Raw genomic sequence first — 20,244 nt, forward strand, 5'->3', positions numbered from 1 at the left:
CATTTTCTAATTGACTGAGTACTCAGGTCCCTGGCTACTAACTTTCCTAATGAAGCCAGCACCAGGGAAATCTTACAGGAGCAGTAGCGGAAAAGAATGACTGGGTAATTTTATAGAACAATATTTTTTTTTTTTTTGGCACTAAACAGATATTCCCTAAAACACCTTTCTTACAAAAATATAACCACAGTAAAATTTACTATCTCAGCATTGTGTTTTATATTTTTCCCATTCACAGAATACTTATATGTCTGGACATGAAACTGAGTTTGAAAGTTGTGTATTGATTCTTGTCTGTTTCATTTAAACTCCTATGCTGGTGCTCAAGCAGAGAAGGAGTAAGAATGATGTTCCAGATCTTTTAATATATTCTAAATTCCCAGATGTGAAATTCAATTGCGTGAGTGCTGGCAAAAAACAAGCTTTAAGAGGGGGCGCAAAGACCAGCAAAGTAAATTTATTTTTTTAATTGGGAGCATAGTGAACACAATCCTCAGAAAATGCAGCATAAGAATTTTGTATTAGGAGCTTGTTCGTGGAGTACCTTGATCTCAGCTAGATGAGATGCAGTTGACATTTGGCAGACAAAGCTCTAGGGAAAGCTGGTGGATGGTAAGAAATAAGACATTTGGTGCAATTAGCTGTGGTACCAACCCAGGAATGAAAGTAAACAGGCACAACATGGGGATGAGAGGATTTTTCAGAATTAAGGCCTAAACAGCTCATGGCTGCAGGAATCCCCCGCTCTTTGTACATTCTTTGGCAATTCCCTCTTTAAATAACTGGTTTGTCTGCTTCTAGATCCTGGGTAACTGCAACTGGGTTTGGCTTCTCCCTGTCTGCTCTTGCCCATCCCAGTATGTGCTGTGATACTGCACTGTTCCCTGGAACAGCTGCCTCAGCCCACATCTGCCACAAAGGGCTGCAGGATTAAAAATTAAACTAATACACATTTAAGAGATCTGGATGGGCAGGGTCAATCTAAATTCTGAACAGACTGAAATGACTGCAGGGCTGTCAGCTTTTATATCCTTGAGCTTTATTGGATATTATACTGGGCAGAGAAATGGTCTCTATTTAAGAACAATTCATGAAGTGACTCCCTAGTCATTTGTCTTCCACAGCAACTCTCATGGGAAAGCAGGATCTTTCCTTGTAGTTTTACTCATAGATATCTTGCAGAATTTTCATATCATTAAGTCTTACCTTTTTAAAGCAAAAATAGCAAAATTTCAGGTTTCTTTGCTTAGTCTCCAAAAGTTGTAGCACTTACAGAAATACACAATGACTATCATAGGAGAAGCTAAACGCTCTGTCTGAGCTTGTGTGACAACCTTTGGTTTTCCCAGACAGCCTTTAATTTGCCAAGGAGGAGTAGTTTTCCTGGAAAATAACTGAGCCAAAGAACCTGGGCAACAATGGTGCAAAAAGTCGAGCCTTCTAAAACCAACTTAAAAACCATTAAAGTTTCCCCTTTCAAATTGGAGAATTAAAATATTACAGGCATGTTAGTTTTAATTTAGAGGTAATGAGCAATGTTAGGATAATGAAGAAACTATTTCCCCTTCTTTGAGTCTTCTCTTTATCTACCAGCATTCCTGCATTGCTGGAGATGCTCTCGCTGTCAGCACCTGCAGGAAGCAAGTGGTGGGAGGAGTGGCCAGGGACTCAGTGTCTCATCTCAAACAGCAGTTAACTACTCCAAAATGTTTTAAATCTGAGAGGGGCACAGTAAGGAGAGGAAAAGAAGGAAAAATACTACCCCCACTGCATAAATAAACCTGGAAGATGCTCTGTTGGAATAGTCTGTTGGGAAAGTTCTTGAATTACCACAGACAAGCAGAACACCCAACCAACAGACTTGTAAATCCAGGGATGGCCGAGAAGCTCATGGAAAACACCAAACCATTACAGCTGTTTGTATGCTGTCTTGACAGAGGAACACTGTGAGGGATTGATTTCTGTCACTGAAGGGAATAAATGCTTGTGGTCAAGATGAGGGATACTTTGACTCCTTAAGAGGCCAAAAAATTATGCACTAAAACACATAAGAAAAATAATTTAATTCTATTATTGGGTGGCCTCAAATTCATGAAGGTTCAGAGATCTTACTTTTCTACACATCTAAATAATCAGTCTTAAATTTGCTACAGTAAAGATCTAATTATTTTGTCTGCTGCAGCTACCTCCCTCTCCCCTTAACATTTTATGGCAGAGTGTCATGGACTATTGCTACAGCTTCAAATTTATGATTGATTACTCTTAAATTATTAAGAATCTCTTTTTCTACCTGTAGACACATTTTGTCTACCTTCATCAAACTCCTCTGTAACAATTTCACCCTCAAAACACCATTTCCCCTGAAATTATTTTAACATCCCCAAAAAGTTATGGCATCCTTTGTTTTTCAAAGTGGAGAACTTTTTTTAAAAAACCTTCATCCTTCCTCCTAACAAGAACAGGATGTGCAAAAACCTTGATTTATATAAGCCTTCCTGAAAAGCATGAGAGAAACTCGGAATCAGTAAAAGCCACTGTGTGAAAGTATAAAGAAGTCAACCCACTGTGAAAGTACATTGCTCTACCAGGATACATTAAAAAGACAAAATTTCAGGTCTCAGTTTTACAGAAACTGTACAAAATACAATAAATTACTGGGATTGTTCCCTTATGTCACTTTAGTTAACTGGGCACATTCACCAGGATACATGAATGGATTATTTGGCAAAGCACTATCTTATTGCCTACAGGAATTACAGAAGCTGATGTCCAAATTTTAGGAATTGTATGGATCACCTAAAAAAATTGAAAATAAGAAGCCTTACTTGATCTACAACCTTATAGAATTTAGGGCATAGGAAATGCAAAGGATGACGTGGAATAAGGTCCTTTAGGTTCAGTCTGTGTGCAACAGTTCCTTGTCACTGCATGCTACCAGTACTTATTATTCAGCTGACACCAGCAAGCCAGGCAAAGCTGTGCTGAAGTTGTATTTGCACAGCAATTTTAAACTTGACACTGAGGTCACACTGCAGTAATAAACTGTAGGACTTAAGGGGAGAGTAGTGAAGCAAGAGTGAAAGAAAGTAACACATTGCCTCTCTCTGCGCTCTCCATTGTGCTCAGTGGGTACAACGGGCAGGAGCAGCACTTTTAAAACCGCAGTAGCACTAGGACAGATGTTTTTGGTGCTCTTTTACTGAGCATGAGGTGAAATAGGAAGCAGGAGAACCACTTGTGCTGCAATGCAATATTTCAAAACCTAATGAGTAGATACATGCCCTGCTCTCATTCTCCTGCTGTCAGCTGAGGTGGGCACTGTCCATAGCTGCGCTGCTACAACGCAAGGCCGGTGTCGGTTCCTGCACCTTCAGGAGCTGCAAAAGCACCTCTGGTTACTAAATAACCGTGAGAGCTTGCTTCAGTGGAACCTGTGAATTCACCCTTACTCAAACACAAACTCAGAGCAGAATTCAGAAGACAGTTATTCCTAAGGAACTGAGGATGAGGAAAGACTTACTCCAACTATATTGTCATTTCCAAAATTACACCCAATGCCTCAGAGACTGGTCCTGGATCACTTTGCATAGCTCTTCACTGAGTCAGAACGTGGCAACTGGCAGTCTGCGTGATGAATCATGATCTCATGGCAGCACAAAGCTCTCACAGCTACCCTACAGCTGAACTCTTCCGGATCAACCCATCCACTAATGCACCTCAAAGGAATTTACTTCACTAGCTCAAGAATCAGACCTTTTGTCAGTGAATCATCAGTTCCTTTGTAAAGCAGAATGTGCCACTTGTCCACATTGCACAATTAGTAATACACATAAGGAGACTCAGGGAATGTTCATGACAAATGCAGAATAAAAATGATTATACATCCAGATGGATTATATAATATATAATTTAAAATTTTATTTTAAAACTTTGCACATACACTTCTTCAGTATCCTCCTCTTTTGTTCATTGCACTGAAAAGTTTCAAAAAACACAAAATATATCCCTTTACTAAACATATTTTGTTCTTAGGTTACAAAAAGATTAACATTTCACAGTCACAAAGCAGAAGTACATTGGTCCAAAACATCTTCCTCCAGTAGGTCCTCCTTTCTTCAGGACATATATACCCTAGACAGTTGTACAGATCTCAAGATATTAAGATGAAGTGCCCCTTGAAGGAAAGATAAATGTGGCAGGTATTAAAAAAATCAGAATTAGACACCTATGAAAGAATACCAACAGCAATGGATTAAAAAAAAAAAAAAGAGCATGGAGGTGGAGAGGTGGAGAAAGGCATCCTTCAAGTACATCACAGGTAGAAATACAGCAGCACAGTTACAGCATCGTTTGGTCACTCTCTCTATGACAGCCACATCACTGAGTCTTCATCTAGGACACATGGAGGAAAACTACTTACATACCTAAAATGTCCGGGAGGAAAAACAGTTCCACACAGTTTGCCACTCATGTTTGATAGAAAATTGCTGAAAGTATTAGTACATAAAATGTAAAATAAAAGGAAAACACTAAGGCTGGAAGAAACACAGCAGATTTGCTCGAAGCATGTAGTGTTCTTTAAAAACCTAGCAGAAGTTCAGAGCAAAAATCTGCCCAAAAATCAAGAGCAGTTCCTCAGAAACATCCTGGAGGGACAGTTGACAGTACCTCACAAACAATATGTTGTCATATTTCAATGTAGAAGTAACTGCAAATGGAAATCCACTATGAACAGCAGATTCTGACCACTTTTCCTTTAGCCTGTTAGCCCTGTTGTTTTTTAGAATTTATTAAAAAAATTCTCTCTCCAGTGTGAGACCACTGAACATCAACCCTCTCACACTTTTGTGTTCATGAAGGAAGCATTATTGTCTTAATGCACCAAAAGATGGTTGTGTGCCTTACAAAATCAGGTGTAAATTAAATTTCTAACCACCTTCTTCATCAACTTAAATAAAGAAAATTTTAGGCTGTAGTGCAAGAGAAAAATATCTGAAGTGGCAGTTCTACTTTCTGCAACAATATTTCTGGGGGAATGGTAAAAGCCTCTTGGTTGTGAGCTTCTAGAAGAGAAGACAGTGTTACGCTGCAGTTTACTGGAACTCCTCTACTGGCGCCTTTCCTTGCCATTATCCAAGGAAGGACAAGAATTTTCCCAACTTTCCAAGCAGTGCCTGTGCACGGGGATACAAAGGATACTGCGTGCAATAGCAATATGAACACAGATCTAACTCAGGGCTGAGGCTCCCTGCTGCTGAGGCTGTAGCAGTTTTGGATACTAAGGGAACTTGACCGGCAAAAGCCAGAGGACTGCTGGCGTCAGGCAGTAACTAAGATGACATGCTAGGGATCTAAAATTTGGACTTGGTGCCTAACTTGCTCCAGTTTGAGGACACAAGATGTCTGCTCCTAACTCAGGAGCTTCACTGAGCCCTAGTGCAGCTGCAAGTCTGAACATGGCAGTACCCATCCTGCACCCATCTGAAAAATGGCACCGTGCACCAAGGAATCCTCCCTGCCACCAGTGTTTTGTAATGCCGTGCAATACAAAGTCATTCAGCCTTTAAAGAGAGTTGGAAGTGCTTTTAATTATTCTTGCTTCTCACATAATATTTCCCCAATAAATGACTCCTGCCTGCTGTTTGTGTGAGCCTTAGATGTGTATATGTATTTATACCATGCCCTGAAGCAGAGCACAACCCCAGGTGTGCAAGAATTTCCTACTGAAAGCAGGTAAAAGTGAAAGCCCAAGTACCAATGCATGAATCAGAGATGTGCCAGACACTCCAGAGAGGCAAGCACCTAAATGTGGAACAAATACTTCACAAAAAAGCAAAGCAAAAAGCGTCACAGAACAGTTTCAGTCACATAAATCTGAGTATAAAACATTTTACTGAAGTTCTCAGAATTCATTAATTGATGCTAATTGATACTAATTGTTGAAACTGTATTTCTGCCCTTTCTGGGAGAGGGGCTGACAGTGAATTTAACTCAACCTGGGCCCAACTCCTGACTGATGGCAATGCCTCAGATGAACAACAAACACTGTGCAGGCTGATTCACCAGCCCAACAGATCACGCTCTGAGAAAGCAACCTGCCACTTTGCTCCCACCAAGCCATGCAGTCTGCTAACCCATCTCTTCAGGGGTACATTTAAAAACACCCCTGAATGAAAAGGTGCCTTGAAGTTTCACTTTCAAATTTTGGCAAGTGCTGCACTGGAAATCTACTTCCACCACATTGCACTCAGTGGTTTTATAGTGACTGGTATGTGTGTTGACACCATGCTACCAAATGAAGACCAACAGTGCACGAGCACTGAAATATTTGACTTGGGCTTGTGGTTGGTACCAGCAAGCACTAGCATCTTTGCTGTTCAGATGATTTCACCAGATTTGCCATCACTAATTTTTTTGTCAAAGAGGACCTGAATTGCTAGAGGGCTACACAACTGCATTTGCAAAGAGAAAACAGGAGTTACATAGAGCATGAAAAGCATGTTTACAAGTTTATTAGGCCAAAAAAAAAAAGAATAGTGCAAGAGAGGATCTCTTGCTTAAACTTTAAAACATGTGAAGGGCCATGTGAAAAATATTCTAGACTCCAAGCCTCTCTTTTCACCCAGATGCACATAGAAGAGAAAAAAAAAATAAGGAAAGAAAACATGAAAATATGTAATCAGATATGCCATTGATTTACACTGAAGCTCTAGAATATAAAACATCCACATTCTGTACAGCTTTATCACATGAGGCACTAGGGAACTCATGGAACAGTTTACAGGCTAAAATCACACAGCTTGTTGCAATGTTTGAGCTGTTCCACTCTCCACATTGCCTGCTTTCATCCTGAAACTTTTCTGGGTCTAGAGATTTGGAGCAAGAGTAGTTTAAATCCACCAAACTGTATTTCTGGATGCAGTCAAATCCAGCATCTGGGCAGCTGCACCGCACTCAGGCTGCGCCGTGTTTACACAGCACATCATAAATTACAGAACCGGCAAGCTCGGGGCCACGCCTGTTCAGGAGAAAGTCTGCAAAGGGCACAGCATCTCTTTCTCTTCACACAACGCTTGTGAGCTTCCTAGTCAGTGCCCTACAATGATGTCAGCTCCTTGTCTTTTTTCTTATTGAAGAAGTACAACCCAGATGAACAGCTCCACACCAATGTGGTCTGGACACAAATGAGGTGGATATTGGCTCCCCAGCCAATGTACCTCCTTCCTGTGTGCTGGATCTTTCTGATTTTGTTTTCTCTTGAACTCCTGACAATGAAGTAAGAGACCTACCTGCATGGACTAAGCAGCCAGGTTACACTGCAGACTTGCTCAGTTGTTTTTCTCCTGGACTACTGCTTTCATGTCAATAGTGTTTTACACCAATTTTCTTTATTTAAATTGATTTATCGCTGCTAAGAAAACAGCTGCTGAAGCAAGCCAAAGGCTTGTATCTATCACAGTCATCTTGTGATCCTTGAGTGCAATTCTCAATGCCAAGAGGACAAAGTTTGAAGTTGTCCCTTTGTGATCACTGAAGTCAAGCAGGTGAAGTGAAAATAAATGAGGCAGGAAGAACTGAACCATCTTTGAAATAGATCACTATCTGGGTATCCAAATTGCTAATGAGAACAATACCACTCCTTCAAGTAGAAGTCCAACTGAAAATACACTCAGGAGCCCAAACAAATTTACTAAATCTCAACTAATGGGAGAATTTTATGGTCAGAGATCCTTTCAACAGGATAAAGCAGGCAGAACCATTCAATGAATGTAAATCTCTGATCCCAAAGAAACCATGGCCTCCAGGTAAACATCACATAAAGCTGAGTTTGCATGCTCTGTATAATCATGGTATCCACACAACAAGAAATCTTGACAACTAACTCCTCACACCAGGATGAATTCTGCCATACAGGACTGTGACCTGTTTCTCCTGGACAACTTTGCGGGTGACTGTTTTAGCTGCAGTAAACAGGCATAGTCACACTGAAACCCATTTCAGTTTTCCTACTAAAATACAGGAGGTATAGTCTACTGAAGAAGAGACAAGAGAGGAAAATAGGGGTTCAAAGGATTACATAAGTTTGAAGTTGTCCATAGATAAGTCATGAATACAACTTTCTGAAAGAAGAAAACTCTTGAGTCTCATATATGTGTATCTATATTCTTAAATGAGATGTGACCCAAGTCCCCTTCTGAATATTTGGGGGTAGATTTCAGGAGCCTCCTTGGCTTCTGACACCTACTTTCACAACTGAAATGGCTCTTCCAAGCTACATGGTAAACTGAGAAAAAAATTAATTCCCCACCCCACCTAGAGGGATGACAGAATCCATAATATGCTAGCAGCATTTAAATCCCATTCCTGTTAAGCACCAAAACCATTTCTGCAGGGAAATTGGAGTCTTAAGGGTTATCTTTAATCATATACAGTATATGTGCAGAGCCCTACCTCTTGGGCAGAAAAATACCCCTCCAGCATTAGTTTTGACTAGATTACATCAATTGGAAGTGTCCTGGTCAGACCACCAAAAACCTATTGTCTCTTACAGGCCCTTCCCACAAAGATCGCCATCCTGTAACCACTCCTGGTGCTCCTCTCACGACTGTTTGTTGCCGTGTATCAAAGGGATGACGTAGACAGAGATGTCATCTCCAGAGCCCAGCCTGTCGTTGGATATCCGCCAGCCCCGGTCCTTCAGCACTCCCCTGGCTCGCATCACCAGGTCCTGCGCCGCCAGCGTGTACCTGTGGAAAAGGCACCGTTTTGAGGAGGGCTGTCTCCATGAGAAAAGTGGGGTTTTGACAGCCTGCTGCCTGCCAGATTTAATGTTGTGACCTACCAAGACATGCTTCCTAGTGTTTTAGAAGCAGGCAGGAGAAACACAAACCATGGCATATGCACAAAGCAACTCCTTCCAGTTCAGTGACAGTTCCTGAATAAGAACGTAAAGCTATTTGACAGACACCACCTGAACAAAAGTTACTGGCCATTCTAAGTGCCTGGCTTCGCCAATCTTCAGAAAAATACTAAACACAAATATTATATTTGCCTTAACAAATTGGCTTTCTAGTAGGAGTCTGAAAAATAGAGGACCCGAAATAACACTACTTGTTGAAAACTACATACTTGTTCACTGGCATACCTGAAGGTAAACATGGCTCAACTATTTCAGAAATGAACTGTAACAAAGAAAGTAATTTGATAGCAAGTAATAGAGCATAAAAATTAAAATGCAAATTTCACTTTAAGACTAACTTGTCTGTTTTTCTTGACCTTAGGAACAACTTTTAAATCTTTATATTCTTAAACTGTAAAAGGAAACTTACAGTTAATGTGATCAGATTAACAGAATCCCACAGTTCTTTCACATTTATGAGTTCAGTGAACAATGCATGAATGTGAGTGGTCAAGTGCTTCATTTAGTGAAATACCAAGTTTCACATTGCTTCAAAACTCCCAGCCTGTGCTAGGCTGAGTGGTATTGGATTTACGGGAGTTGTTTTTCTGTCTTGAAAAACTACCACATGCTGCTTGGGGGCAGAAGGGTGTCAGAGTCCAAAACATAGACAGTGTGCTGTCACGTTTTCCCTTACTGCTTTACCTTCTGTTACTACATCAACACATCTGTGTACTCACTTAGAAGTTTCCTCTGAAAGAAATCTCATTATGGGTGAACAGTTACTGTCATATGTTTTCCTTCATCAGCCCAACACCTGGCCAAGAGGTTTTGAATTCCATTGGGTGGAGGAAAGCTTTTCTATGATTTGATAATTAAAATTAACTGAACAGTTAAAATACTGACAATGGAAAAAACACCAGTCTGCATGGTCTTTATTAAAAGTGTAAGCATCAACCTTCAGCATGATGCTGGGCTCTATGAAGCCACACACACAGGCCTCCAGAACTAAAGTATACATCTCTGTGTTTCCAAAACCAGAAAGGACAAGAAGGGTGTGCATTTCAATACCCCCTTTTCTAGGGAGGATCCTTGAACAGAAATTATCTGCCCAGATCTCATTTGTAGAAAGGGAAAGAACAGAATTATTTGATTCTGTTGATCAGAAGCACTGTGTGTGTATTTAGGTTTATCAGTTATCCAGGACTCTTCTAACCTTAGAACTTTTCACCATAGAATTCCTTATTAAGTTGCAATTTCTATCATAGAAACTTTATTCAGTCTCTGGGGATAAAAGAAGGAAAAAACCTCCAGTTATGTTCTGTGCCTAGAGTTCTAATGCCTTTAACTTAGAGCATTCTGCTGAATCAAGAGTAGAGATATTTGCTCTACTAGAAAGATTTCTTCAATGCAAATGAACCAGTACTTGACTACTCAAAAAGTTTGATGCCAAATTCAAGTAATGTTGTACAGCTGCAATGCACTCACTGTTCCTAATGGTACTGGGTGATAAAATTTCCAGGCTGCACCAGTTTTGACAAATGATTTACTTTAGCAGTAAGAGAAGGGCCCAAAGATGTGAAATCTAACACACAAACTTGCACTGTCTACATGTTCTGAGATCAGTCTGTGCCACAACCTCAAGCTAGAACATCAGGATGTAACAAGAAGCACGGCCCTTACTGTCCTAATGCAACATGAAATCATGTTTTCTAAGGGGAAAAAACCCAAATATACATACATGAACTCCTCAGTTCTCAAATCAGATGCAGGACTAAGGAACAAAAGGACTCCACGTGGCAAGCAAGGAACTGAAGTATTTATTCACAGCGTGCCTGATGCTGAGTGAATTTTGGCAAGAACATTATTTCCCAAGGATTTCTCAGCTATTGTCAGAATTTATGAAAGAAACGCCCATCATTCTGCAAGAAAACTTTGCCTTCCTGCTTTTTCTAATTAACAAGGACTCTCCACATCTAAGGAGTACAAAGGAATGAGTATTGCTTTTGATTGTACTTGGCTTTTGCTGATGAATGTTTGGAGAGGGGAAGATAAAAAAAAAAAGGAATTTTAATAAACAAGAAATTCTCTTGTAGACAAACTGTGAAATACTCAAGAAAACCAGCATAATGAAGCAAAGAAAAAGGATCAGGTGAAGGCAGTAGTGAAGTAACATATTCCGCTCCTGTGTAGAGCTGAATTGAAGCAATGCTGTTCAGCTTGGCACCAGAAGAGATAGGGTGAGTCTCTCGTACCTGGAGATGAATAGCAGCAGCAGTCCATTACTGAATGTTTTATTCTCCAGTGCTGTGAAATTGGGATTCAGCTGTTGAGACAGCATTAGAGAACTGCTGAAGTAGTTTGAAAGTATCCACTTCCTCCTAATGAATAGCCTTGCTGAAATACAACTTTTGTATTTTAAGAATAAATACAAGGAGGTTTTTTCTTATGCCAAAGCTTTCCGTATTGATCAATGAAAGTAGTGAAGGAGAAATGGTGACAGTGGGGAAATCATGCTGCTGTCTGAGCAGCTTTTTATCTCCTCACACCCAGCAGAGGTGGAGGAGCTCCTCAGCATCCTCATAAATCCCTAGTGAGCATGAGGGGGAAAATGAGAGGACAAGAAATGACAAAAGGAAGGATGAGAAATAGAAGATTCCCAAGGTCAGGGGGTAAACATGCATACATGCAGCTGAAGGAAGCTGGTAGTCATACCTCTTTAAAGGGCTGATGTATGGACAGCAACAGTGGCCCTGCCACCTGTCCTTTGCTAGGAGCCCCTACAAACATTATATGTTTGTCTGCCACAGTACCCATAAGAAATGAGCTGGCTAAGAAATCCAGCTCCATCCCAGCCTCTTCACTCCATCATAGCCCTCACAAAGGAACTGTTCTCTAAGCAAGTCTGTTCCCAAATCCCCTGAGGCTGTGCCTGCATGGCTGGATGGAGACCTGAGGACTTTGCTCTCCCTGCACTTGGAGACATCCAGGCACATGCTGTGTTTGACAGAATTCAGAGATGTTTTTTATGTGGGCAACAAATACAGTAAATATCACCACGAGAGAGTCCCAAGAGCATTGCTGAGGGCTGTAAGCTCTTACCCATCAGGCTATAAAGTGACTTCTAATTCAAATGGGAAGGATATTGTTCCCACAAGGAGCTAATTATGTAACAGATAAGTACTCTGTAGCTCTAAAATCCTCTCTTGTTGTTTTTGTTTTTTTTTTTCCTCTCTCTTTTCTAATATACTGCTGGCAGGGAATAAGTAGGCTATTGGGTCAGGTGAATCCAGGGGCTGCTCCACAGATTGGTTCCCCTGAAGACCACAGCATTGCCAAACCCAGGGTGCAAGTCTCTTACATTCTGACAAGTTTTCTGCATCCCTAGAGATATTACATTTTCAGCTGATCACCTCACCACAGATTATGTCACTGCACCCATCACAGGACCTGACATTTTCTGGGATAACATTTCCTTTAAACATAACATTTATAATATGGCAAAAGAGATTTTTCTGTCACTGACTAGTGAGAGGAATGAATGCAGCTCCACAGCTTGAGCTGGAATGCTACTGTAAATTCATTAGTTATACCTCATTTAGAGCACTGTGAAATAATTACATAGAACCTCTCACACAGTACTTTAAAACCTTTAAATATTCTTTACAGCCAAGCAGCAAGAGCAATTCCACAAAGGCAATTTTCATAAATATCATTGTAAACTGTATCAGGGACTGCTCTAATTACCTTTTGCATGCTGGCATGAGAAATGTCTTGCCATCACTATTTGTAAGCCTCTAAACGATCTGGCACAAAGTTGCTGAAAAGAACAAATTTGTTTACAATTCAGAGGCCCATTCAAAGACCAGTAGGTCAAACACCAATAAATGTGTTTGTTCTAAGTTATAAACAGGAAGCTCAGCTCTGTAACGTGTTGTATTCACGCTGGCACAAACAGTGACTAATTCTGCACAATTACTAAACCAGTATGAGAAAATCTAATCAAAACAAAGAAAACACAATTTTCCTTTAGTGTCTCTCATTGCTCTGAGTGTTCTATAATGGATAAAAAATTACTCACCTAACAAGTCAAAAAGCTTGAAGAATCCTGCTTCCTACTGCAGCAATCATGGTGGCCATCACCATCAGCTTAGTAAAGACCAAAAGGAACAAGACAGACACAACACACTCTGACTGCGTTTACAACAGATGGGACTGGTGAGGGTGGAAGGCAGGGGCAACATTTCCCAATTACTAGATGAGAATGGAGACAGAGCAGGACAGAGGTATTGCATGTTACCAGGTGCCTTTCAAAGAATCTCAATATAGTGCAGGAATGAGAACAAAAGCACCTTGGCATTTCTGAAAGGTGTTAGGGAATAACAAAGTCGGCTGGATGGGTCATCTCCTCCTACCTTGAATTAATGGCATGTCTGCATAGCAAACTGCCAGATGCCCTGGAAGTGCCCTTAGCTGATCCTGTGTGCTCTCCTCCCAGAGAGAGGGCAGACACAGCTGCATGTCTTGCTGAATTAGAGATGGCCTGAGACTGCCATTCATACCACATCTTATCTTTGGCATAAGGAGATGGGCGAAGTCAAAATACTGTAGTTGCAGCTTCATGATAATCATCAATCATCCCTTCTCTCAACGATTGCAGCAAAACCTCTTTTTGCATTCTGTATTTGTAAGTGTCAGGACAAGAAAATACTGTTATTGAGTTATTTTGAAGGTGTTCTCTCTTTAAAATCCAAGTCACTGTCTAGGTATCCATACCCAGTTATCTTGTTTGTTGATGAACAGGGCTGAACCTGTGAAGATGACCACCTAGAAATATGTGGAACAGCAAGCATTTTGAGATGGGTCTCAGCTATTTCTGAAACTCCACTTTACATAGATCAGCTGGGGATATGTAAAATCTCTCTTCCCCACACTCAGCCCAGGATGAGGGCAGAACACAGTGGGAGACGGCCCTAAATTCACCAGCAACATACACTTTCCTTCCTGAACAGTCCCTAAGAACAAATAAAGCTCTTTCCACTTTCACAGTCCCATTTACAAGCAAGAGACTTCCGATTCCCTGCATAATGTTTTAATTCACAGTGAAACTGAACTCAGTAGCGGACAAACCTAAGGACTCACTCAAGGCAGACAGCCTCTAGATGGTTGTTTGGGAACTTGTTGTTTGTTTGCATGATAGCATGTTTTAAGGACAGAAACTGATAATCTAAGAAGTGATAAAGATAGAAAAATGAAGAGCATGAGGTAGATTAAAATGGTGAAATGACGCAGGATCTAATTAAATGAAATAAAAGTCAGACTTTCCACCTATTTTGTCACCACACCTGTCCTGCAGCTGGTAGCACTGAGCATCCTCTATGGAAGGTGGGTTTAAAGGTCACACCATGACTAGGAATAAGTGGGAACCACAGTGTGCAGTATTTATAAACACACAGAGTGAGAGAGGGAGATGTTGAGTATGTCCTGAGAAACCATTTTTAGTGTTAAGGGATTGTCCAGAGAAAGGACTTGTTGCCATGTTCTTCCCAGTCTCCTACAGTTTTCACAGGACCTCATACAGCAAACAAAATGGATCCCATGCCAAGATACTGTGATCCCACACCTATTCCTTTGAAGGCGGACATTTTTGAGTTCTAACAGAGCCCCTGCTCCAACTGCTCACATTTGCTGTAGAGGCTCCATCCAACCTATAAAAATGTCTCTTGTAAGTGTTGCATATTTACCAAATGTTATTCATATCATACTTTCTACAAAAATATGTTACCAGAAAGTGTTCTTCTATGGAGAAGTTGGAAAATCAGGGATGAGCACGAACCTGTGGGGATCATCAGGGTCACAGTTTGGTAGAAAGTTAGTGACAGCTTCTGCCACTTCTTCATTTAACAGCACATCCCAGAGTCCATCAGTAGCTAGGATCAGAACATCATCTGGCCCATGCTCATACTGCAGGAGGTCATAGACTCGCACCTAAAAGAAAAAAAACCCAAGAGACATTCATGAAGGAGGCGACTGTCAGACCTATTTGTGAAACATTGCTGGGTTTGGCTGTGAGTTTATCAGGTTCAACCAAGGCACTGAAATAACCTCCCATGGCACTGGTGGAGTCTGTCTCCAATTCAGCCCTCCACACAGCAACCCCTCCTGCTGCAGCTCTGTGTGGCTCAGGTGCTAACCCCAGACAGGATGGATGTAAGCGTTCCGAAACCAGGCTCTAAGGCACGGCACTGCCTGATGCCAGAAGCACTTGAAGCCTCCCCCACCTGACAGCCTGGCTTCAGTGCATGAGGCTCCTCCCTATCATTGGCAGGACTAGTCATATGGAAGCTGAATAATTTATTTGATGAATTTTTGATATTTTCTAATAAAATATTCACAAATAATTGTTTTCACTATTTGTACAGATCCATTTAAGTCTGCCAGACTGCATGTTTGGAAATGCCTGTGTGACAGCCAGCACTGCATTCACTTTTCTAAACCTGAGGCAGCTGCTGCACTCAAGAGTTTTGCCTGAGCAAGTGAGTGGCTCCATGAAATGCAGAAAAACTGCTCAGTCACATTTATCTGTAAGGCTTTCAGTAGCTACAGACCAATCCAGGATCTGCACAGAGATGAAGCTTATTTGTACTATTAAAATACCCATTGACTTCAACTCATCTGTCTGCAGCCCTAGTCAGGCTGATCACTGCTGGCACCTCTTAACACCCTGCCTTTTAAAACAACTTCCACCATCCTCTTCCCAGAGAGGCTGAGAGCGGCAGAGGCAGCCACGGTGGGGGTTGCTACAAAGCCAACAGCTGAGCCAGAATGCAAGCAAAGGCCATAGAAAGTGTTTTAAAGTAAGCCTTCAGTTTGGTGTAACTCCCCTTCCAGCATATGCTGCACTCCAGCTGAGAAATGTCTGCAATTCCCAGGTTGTGATGGGGAGCCATTAGGAAGCACCCACAGAGCACTTTAATTACCACAGCAACAACCACAGTTTAAAAGAACTGTAACAACCACAAGGCAGGCAGTCAGGAGGGAAGGATCACCTATACTGAAATTCAGAAACGGTGCACCTCATCATGAACCCTACTCCAGTCCTGGACTCAGCTAACAGCAGTTAGTCAGGACAAGCACTTGGCATAACAAGAAAATATGAGCTGTTTTATTCTGCCTCATGGTGCACTCTCCCCTTAGGAGCCATGAAGCAGTCAGTGCATATAAAATGCCTGGACCTTTTAATGTAATTATGCTTTTATGTGACTTCAACCAGTACAAGAGGAAAAAAAAATATTTTAAAAAATCACCTAGATCTCACTGCTAATCCTTACCAGTTCGCCTTTCACTCAAAAGCACAAGAAGGTCATTTGTAAAATGTAACCTTCACTTCATTATCTAAGGTAGCAGCTGAATAAGAACTTGGGAGAGGATTAAATTCAAGGCAAGATACTCTCTTCATTAGAGCATATCTTCTTATTCAGACTTGAGTGGGAATATAGAAAAGACCCATATATGCAGCATAGCTCTCATCTCAAGCTTTTTGTACAGAAATCAGTAGCTGTCATAGTCCCTGTGTCCCAGAACTTAGTTCAGCTTTAACAGCCCACAGTTGCAACTCAGAAATCACTGGGGTGTGGATGGTAAGTGGGCCAACACAACCATCAATATACAGCACATGTTCTGGTCAGATCTCTTAGGGACCAGCAAGTACTTGAGAAAGCATCAGAGTTAATGCTCAGGGATGCACTCAGCACTAAGGCTCTGGTAGGGCTAACCAAGCTTCAAAGATTTGTGCTGGGAAAAGCACATCCCAACTGAGGCAAAAGACACATTACAGCACAGGAGCCATTTCTGCAGCTTAGGTGGGGAAGAAGGCAGGAAAGCAAAATCATACATCACTGATTGGAATACTCCTGAAAAGAACCGTTTTGTCTGATTGAAGAGCAGCACTGGGATGCATGAGAAACTTTTCAAAGCTACCTACAGCCAGCTGATGGATCAAAATTCAAGAGCAGCATCAAGAAGAGATCACTCTACCAAGAATATTTTTTGTTTTAGGGGAACAGGAAAAAAATACATTCACTGATTTATTGTGCAATCTAAGAAGAAGGGTACTTCCTAAAATGACAAGCTTTGTGAACTGGGCTCCTCCAGCAGAAAGGAATATGTTGAGAAGAAACTAGATGCCAAAAGAGATGGAGAGGACAATGAGGTCTTAGGCCAGGAAAAGAGACTGCCAAGGTTACAGAAGACAAGCTTGGGGCAACTGACAGAATTGTTGCATATAAGGACCAGTTGCGCATGTAACAAAACATTCAATGAAATGCAGTTTTCTCTGCCTTCCAGTTGCCTTAAAGTCCTTTCTTTGTGTCTTGCTTTGCATTTCTTAAATACAGCTGTAGGTGCCCCTAATATGTTGCCGACAAAAAAGAGTTAGAGCTGTCCAGTCCATTGCAGGGTCAGTTTATGTTCACAGACTGCCTTGTCCAGGTGCAGAAAGTAATCAGCTCCTAACCCTTCATTTTTCTGCCAGCACCTTTGTTTGGGTCATTGAGGGTCTCTTGCAGTAGCACCCTGTGCCTTCAGCTGGACTTGGAGCAGTGTGAAAGCAGAGCTCCTGGAGACACACAGGCTGGGAAGCACCACATGGAATAGAAGCTGAGCCCAGGAGGGCTCACTGAACACCCACTCCACACACATCCCACGCTGTGCAGCACCCATAGCACACTCCACATTGTACAAAAAAGGTGACAGAGTATGATATGCCACAGTTTTGAAGTATGAGGAGACATCCAGGGAATTACCTAAGTGCCTGCAACAGCAATGAACCACATAGCCCAAACTTTTTGTGACCAAAAGCAGCTCAATGATTGCAATGAAAATTACTATGTTGCTTTGTTTTTTTGAATTCCAGACTAAACCTTCCCAATGACTGCCTCCTTCCTGTAGCTGCATTTCAGTAAAGTAAAGAGTGAGGTTTAAGGAAAGTTCTGTCTGTGACACAGGTTTGTGCAAAGCTGCTCACACTATAAAGCAGCATTGAAGAGCCCTGCTTCAGGTGACAGCTGGTCAGACAATGACTGGCAGTATAGAGGTTTCCTTAACTGGTGCAGCACCCTTGACAAATTTCCTAACAATACCATCTTAAATCTTCAGTCTTTTCCTTGTCAATTGCTCAGCCGGACATATGTCCTGAGAGTGCCCCACAGAACTTGTGTCCTCAGCCTCCTATGCTGTCCTGAGAGCCCTCTCAACAACTCCCTCCAGCTTACCAGCCCCTTGTGGGGGAAAAGTGAGTTTCCTACTCTTTAAATTAATCTCTCTGGAGTATCAGGGCAGCCCTGGAAGGAGCCAGGTTTGTCACCATACTTCTCCAATCTGTTGATGTCTTATTGATGTAAAGCATCTGACCTGTTAACTAGCTGAACTTGATGTTAGCAACCAGAAAATGTAAAAGCTATAACGAACAAGTAGAAGAACCTCAGCAGCACAGCCAGCCATGAAGCCACAGCAATAAGCACTGGATTACCCTTATATCCTACAGACAGGAGAATACTAGTTAACATGACTAGTACTTACAGATCTGCTGAGAGGTAACAGTGGATACACACTACTAGAGCCCACAGTCATACACATCTTTCTGAACATGCATTATGCAGTTTGTCAAATTCTTCAATGGAGGTATTTGTTTCTCATATTACATATTACCTACATGCAGTCAAGAGCACTGAGAAAACTGCTCTGGGCAAGCAACGAACGAACAAGTGGGCTGGTTTTTATTTACATTTCAAACAGATCTACCCACTGGACAGACCCTGCCTTTGGCTGTTGCAAAGGACCTCAGCAGCCCTGCGAAGGCGCTGTGCCTCGTTTGCCAGGTTTGTTTTTAAGAGGCAGCCAGTGCGAGTCCCTGTGGCTGGAAAACCGCTCACAACAGAGTGACACGTGAGCCTGCAGCCACCTGAGGTGCTCCTCAGCAGCCGGCCTCGAGGGAATTCCAACTAAACAACAGCCTGCGTTCAGTCGCCTGCACTATTGATCAGCCCAGCTACCTCAATAAATTAAGCCCTTTCTTAATTGTATTGTCCCTTTTATGTGCAGTGTTACCCAGTGCAGCTTTTCCTGGCAAATGATGAGATCTTTCAGTACCACTCTCCATGTAATTTATATGTAAATAATAAAAAGTGGGTCCCAACACTGCTCCCTGCAGCATTCACCAATTAATCTCCTTTTAGCTTTTTACTGCCACCCTTTGTTTCCTGCCCGTTAGCCAATTTCCAGTAGACTGTGCCAACTTTCCACTTTGTCTGTAGCTTCATATCATTTACATTGTGATATAAAAGTATATAGTTTATACTGTGATGCACAATGGTTTCTCAAACATTTTCTGAGGAATCAAAGTGCTCATGCAAGAGCATCAACTGCATTTATTATTATTATTATTTTGATTCTCTTGTAGATATAACCTCAAGGACCTGAAGCCACTCAAGTGTGATGTTTGCTTCCTGAAGCCACTTTGACCCCCTTTGATCCCATACTCTCTATGTATTTGCATTACTTGTTCCTTTTGATGGCATAATTCCTGAGGATTTCTCCGGAAGGCAGATGTGAATCTAAAATGGTCTCCTCCTCAACGTATTTGTGGAGTTATCAGAAAGATTTTACTAACATTATGGAACAATGAAAATTCTTCTACATTACCATCTTATCATTTGCTCTGGTGGCTGGCTTTGGGTTCCTTGCTGGCAAGGGCCAAATGCTGCTATCAGAGCCACATCTAGCTGAACTGCCATTCAAAAAATTTCGGGATGAAATTCTGCTTTTCATCTGCAACAAGGTGGCTCTTACTAAGCTTTGAAAAGCAGAATTTCCTGCTGAAAGCTTTCAAATTAACTCTTCCATTATGAAAAATAAATATTTAATTCCATGCCAGAGAGCCTCAGCCATGGTTTGCCTGCTTTGTGCTACTCCAGTTCATTATAAGAGGTTCAAATCTCTAGAGCTCACCAACCTGCAGAAGTCCTCCAAATCTGGTCTCATAACAGCTGAGCCAGTGAATACTGATTACATTTGTCAGTCTTGGCTGCATGACTTTTCCTCCCATAGCCTGGCACTCTGTCAAAGTATCATTTCACACCACCCTCAAATTACTATTATACGCCTATTTCTGGATGTAGTCTCAGGGATGTTTACCTCTCCTTGAGCTAAATTTTGGTGGATATGGCATACCAGTGCTTTGTCATAATGGAAGTAAAATGTGCTGTAAGAAAACTCACCTCACTGCCCCTTACTTGAGAAAGGACATTGCAATTATGGCACAGAAACAGAAGCCAGAGAACTTGGAT

The 20,244-nt window shown here is 41.6% G+C and overlaps 2 protein-coding genes across 2 annotated transcripts in view; one reads left to right on the forward strand and one right to left on the reverse strand.

Moving 5' to 3' along the window:
- The window catches only part of MON2 (MON2 homolog, regulator of endosome-to-Golgi trafficking), a 105,248-nt gene extending 95,997 nt beyond the window's left edge, over positions 1-9,251 (forward strand). The window contains exon 37 of the mRNA XM_015627281.3: positions 8,552-9,251. Coding sequence (XP_015482767.1) covers positions 8,552-8,581 — 30 coding nt within the window. The 3' untranslated portion in view covers positions 8,582-9,251. The remainder of the gene's footprint in view (positions 1-8,551) is intronic.
- Positions 3,892-20,244, reverse strand: part of PPM1H (protein phosphatase, Mg2+/Mn2+ dependent 1H) — a 128,030-nt gene continuing 111,677 nt past the window's right edge. Inside the window, exons 9-10 of the mRNA XM_015627289.3 lie at positions 14,736-14,887; positions 3,892-8,747 (exon numbers count right to left, since the gene is read on the reverse strand). Of these exons, the coding sequence (XP_015482775.1) occupies positions 8,600-8,747; positions 14,736-14,887 (300 nt within the window). The 3' untranslated portion in view covers positions 3,892-8,599. The remainder of the gene's footprint in view (positions 8,748-14,735; positions 14,888-20,244) is intronic.

The sequence above is a fragment of the Parus major genome, chromosome 1A, assembly GCF_001522545.3.
Source record: "Parus major isolate Abel chromosome 1A, Parus_major1.1, whole genome shotgun sequence".
NCBI lineage: Eukaryota > Metazoa > Chordata > Aves > Passeriformes > Paridae > Parus > Parus major.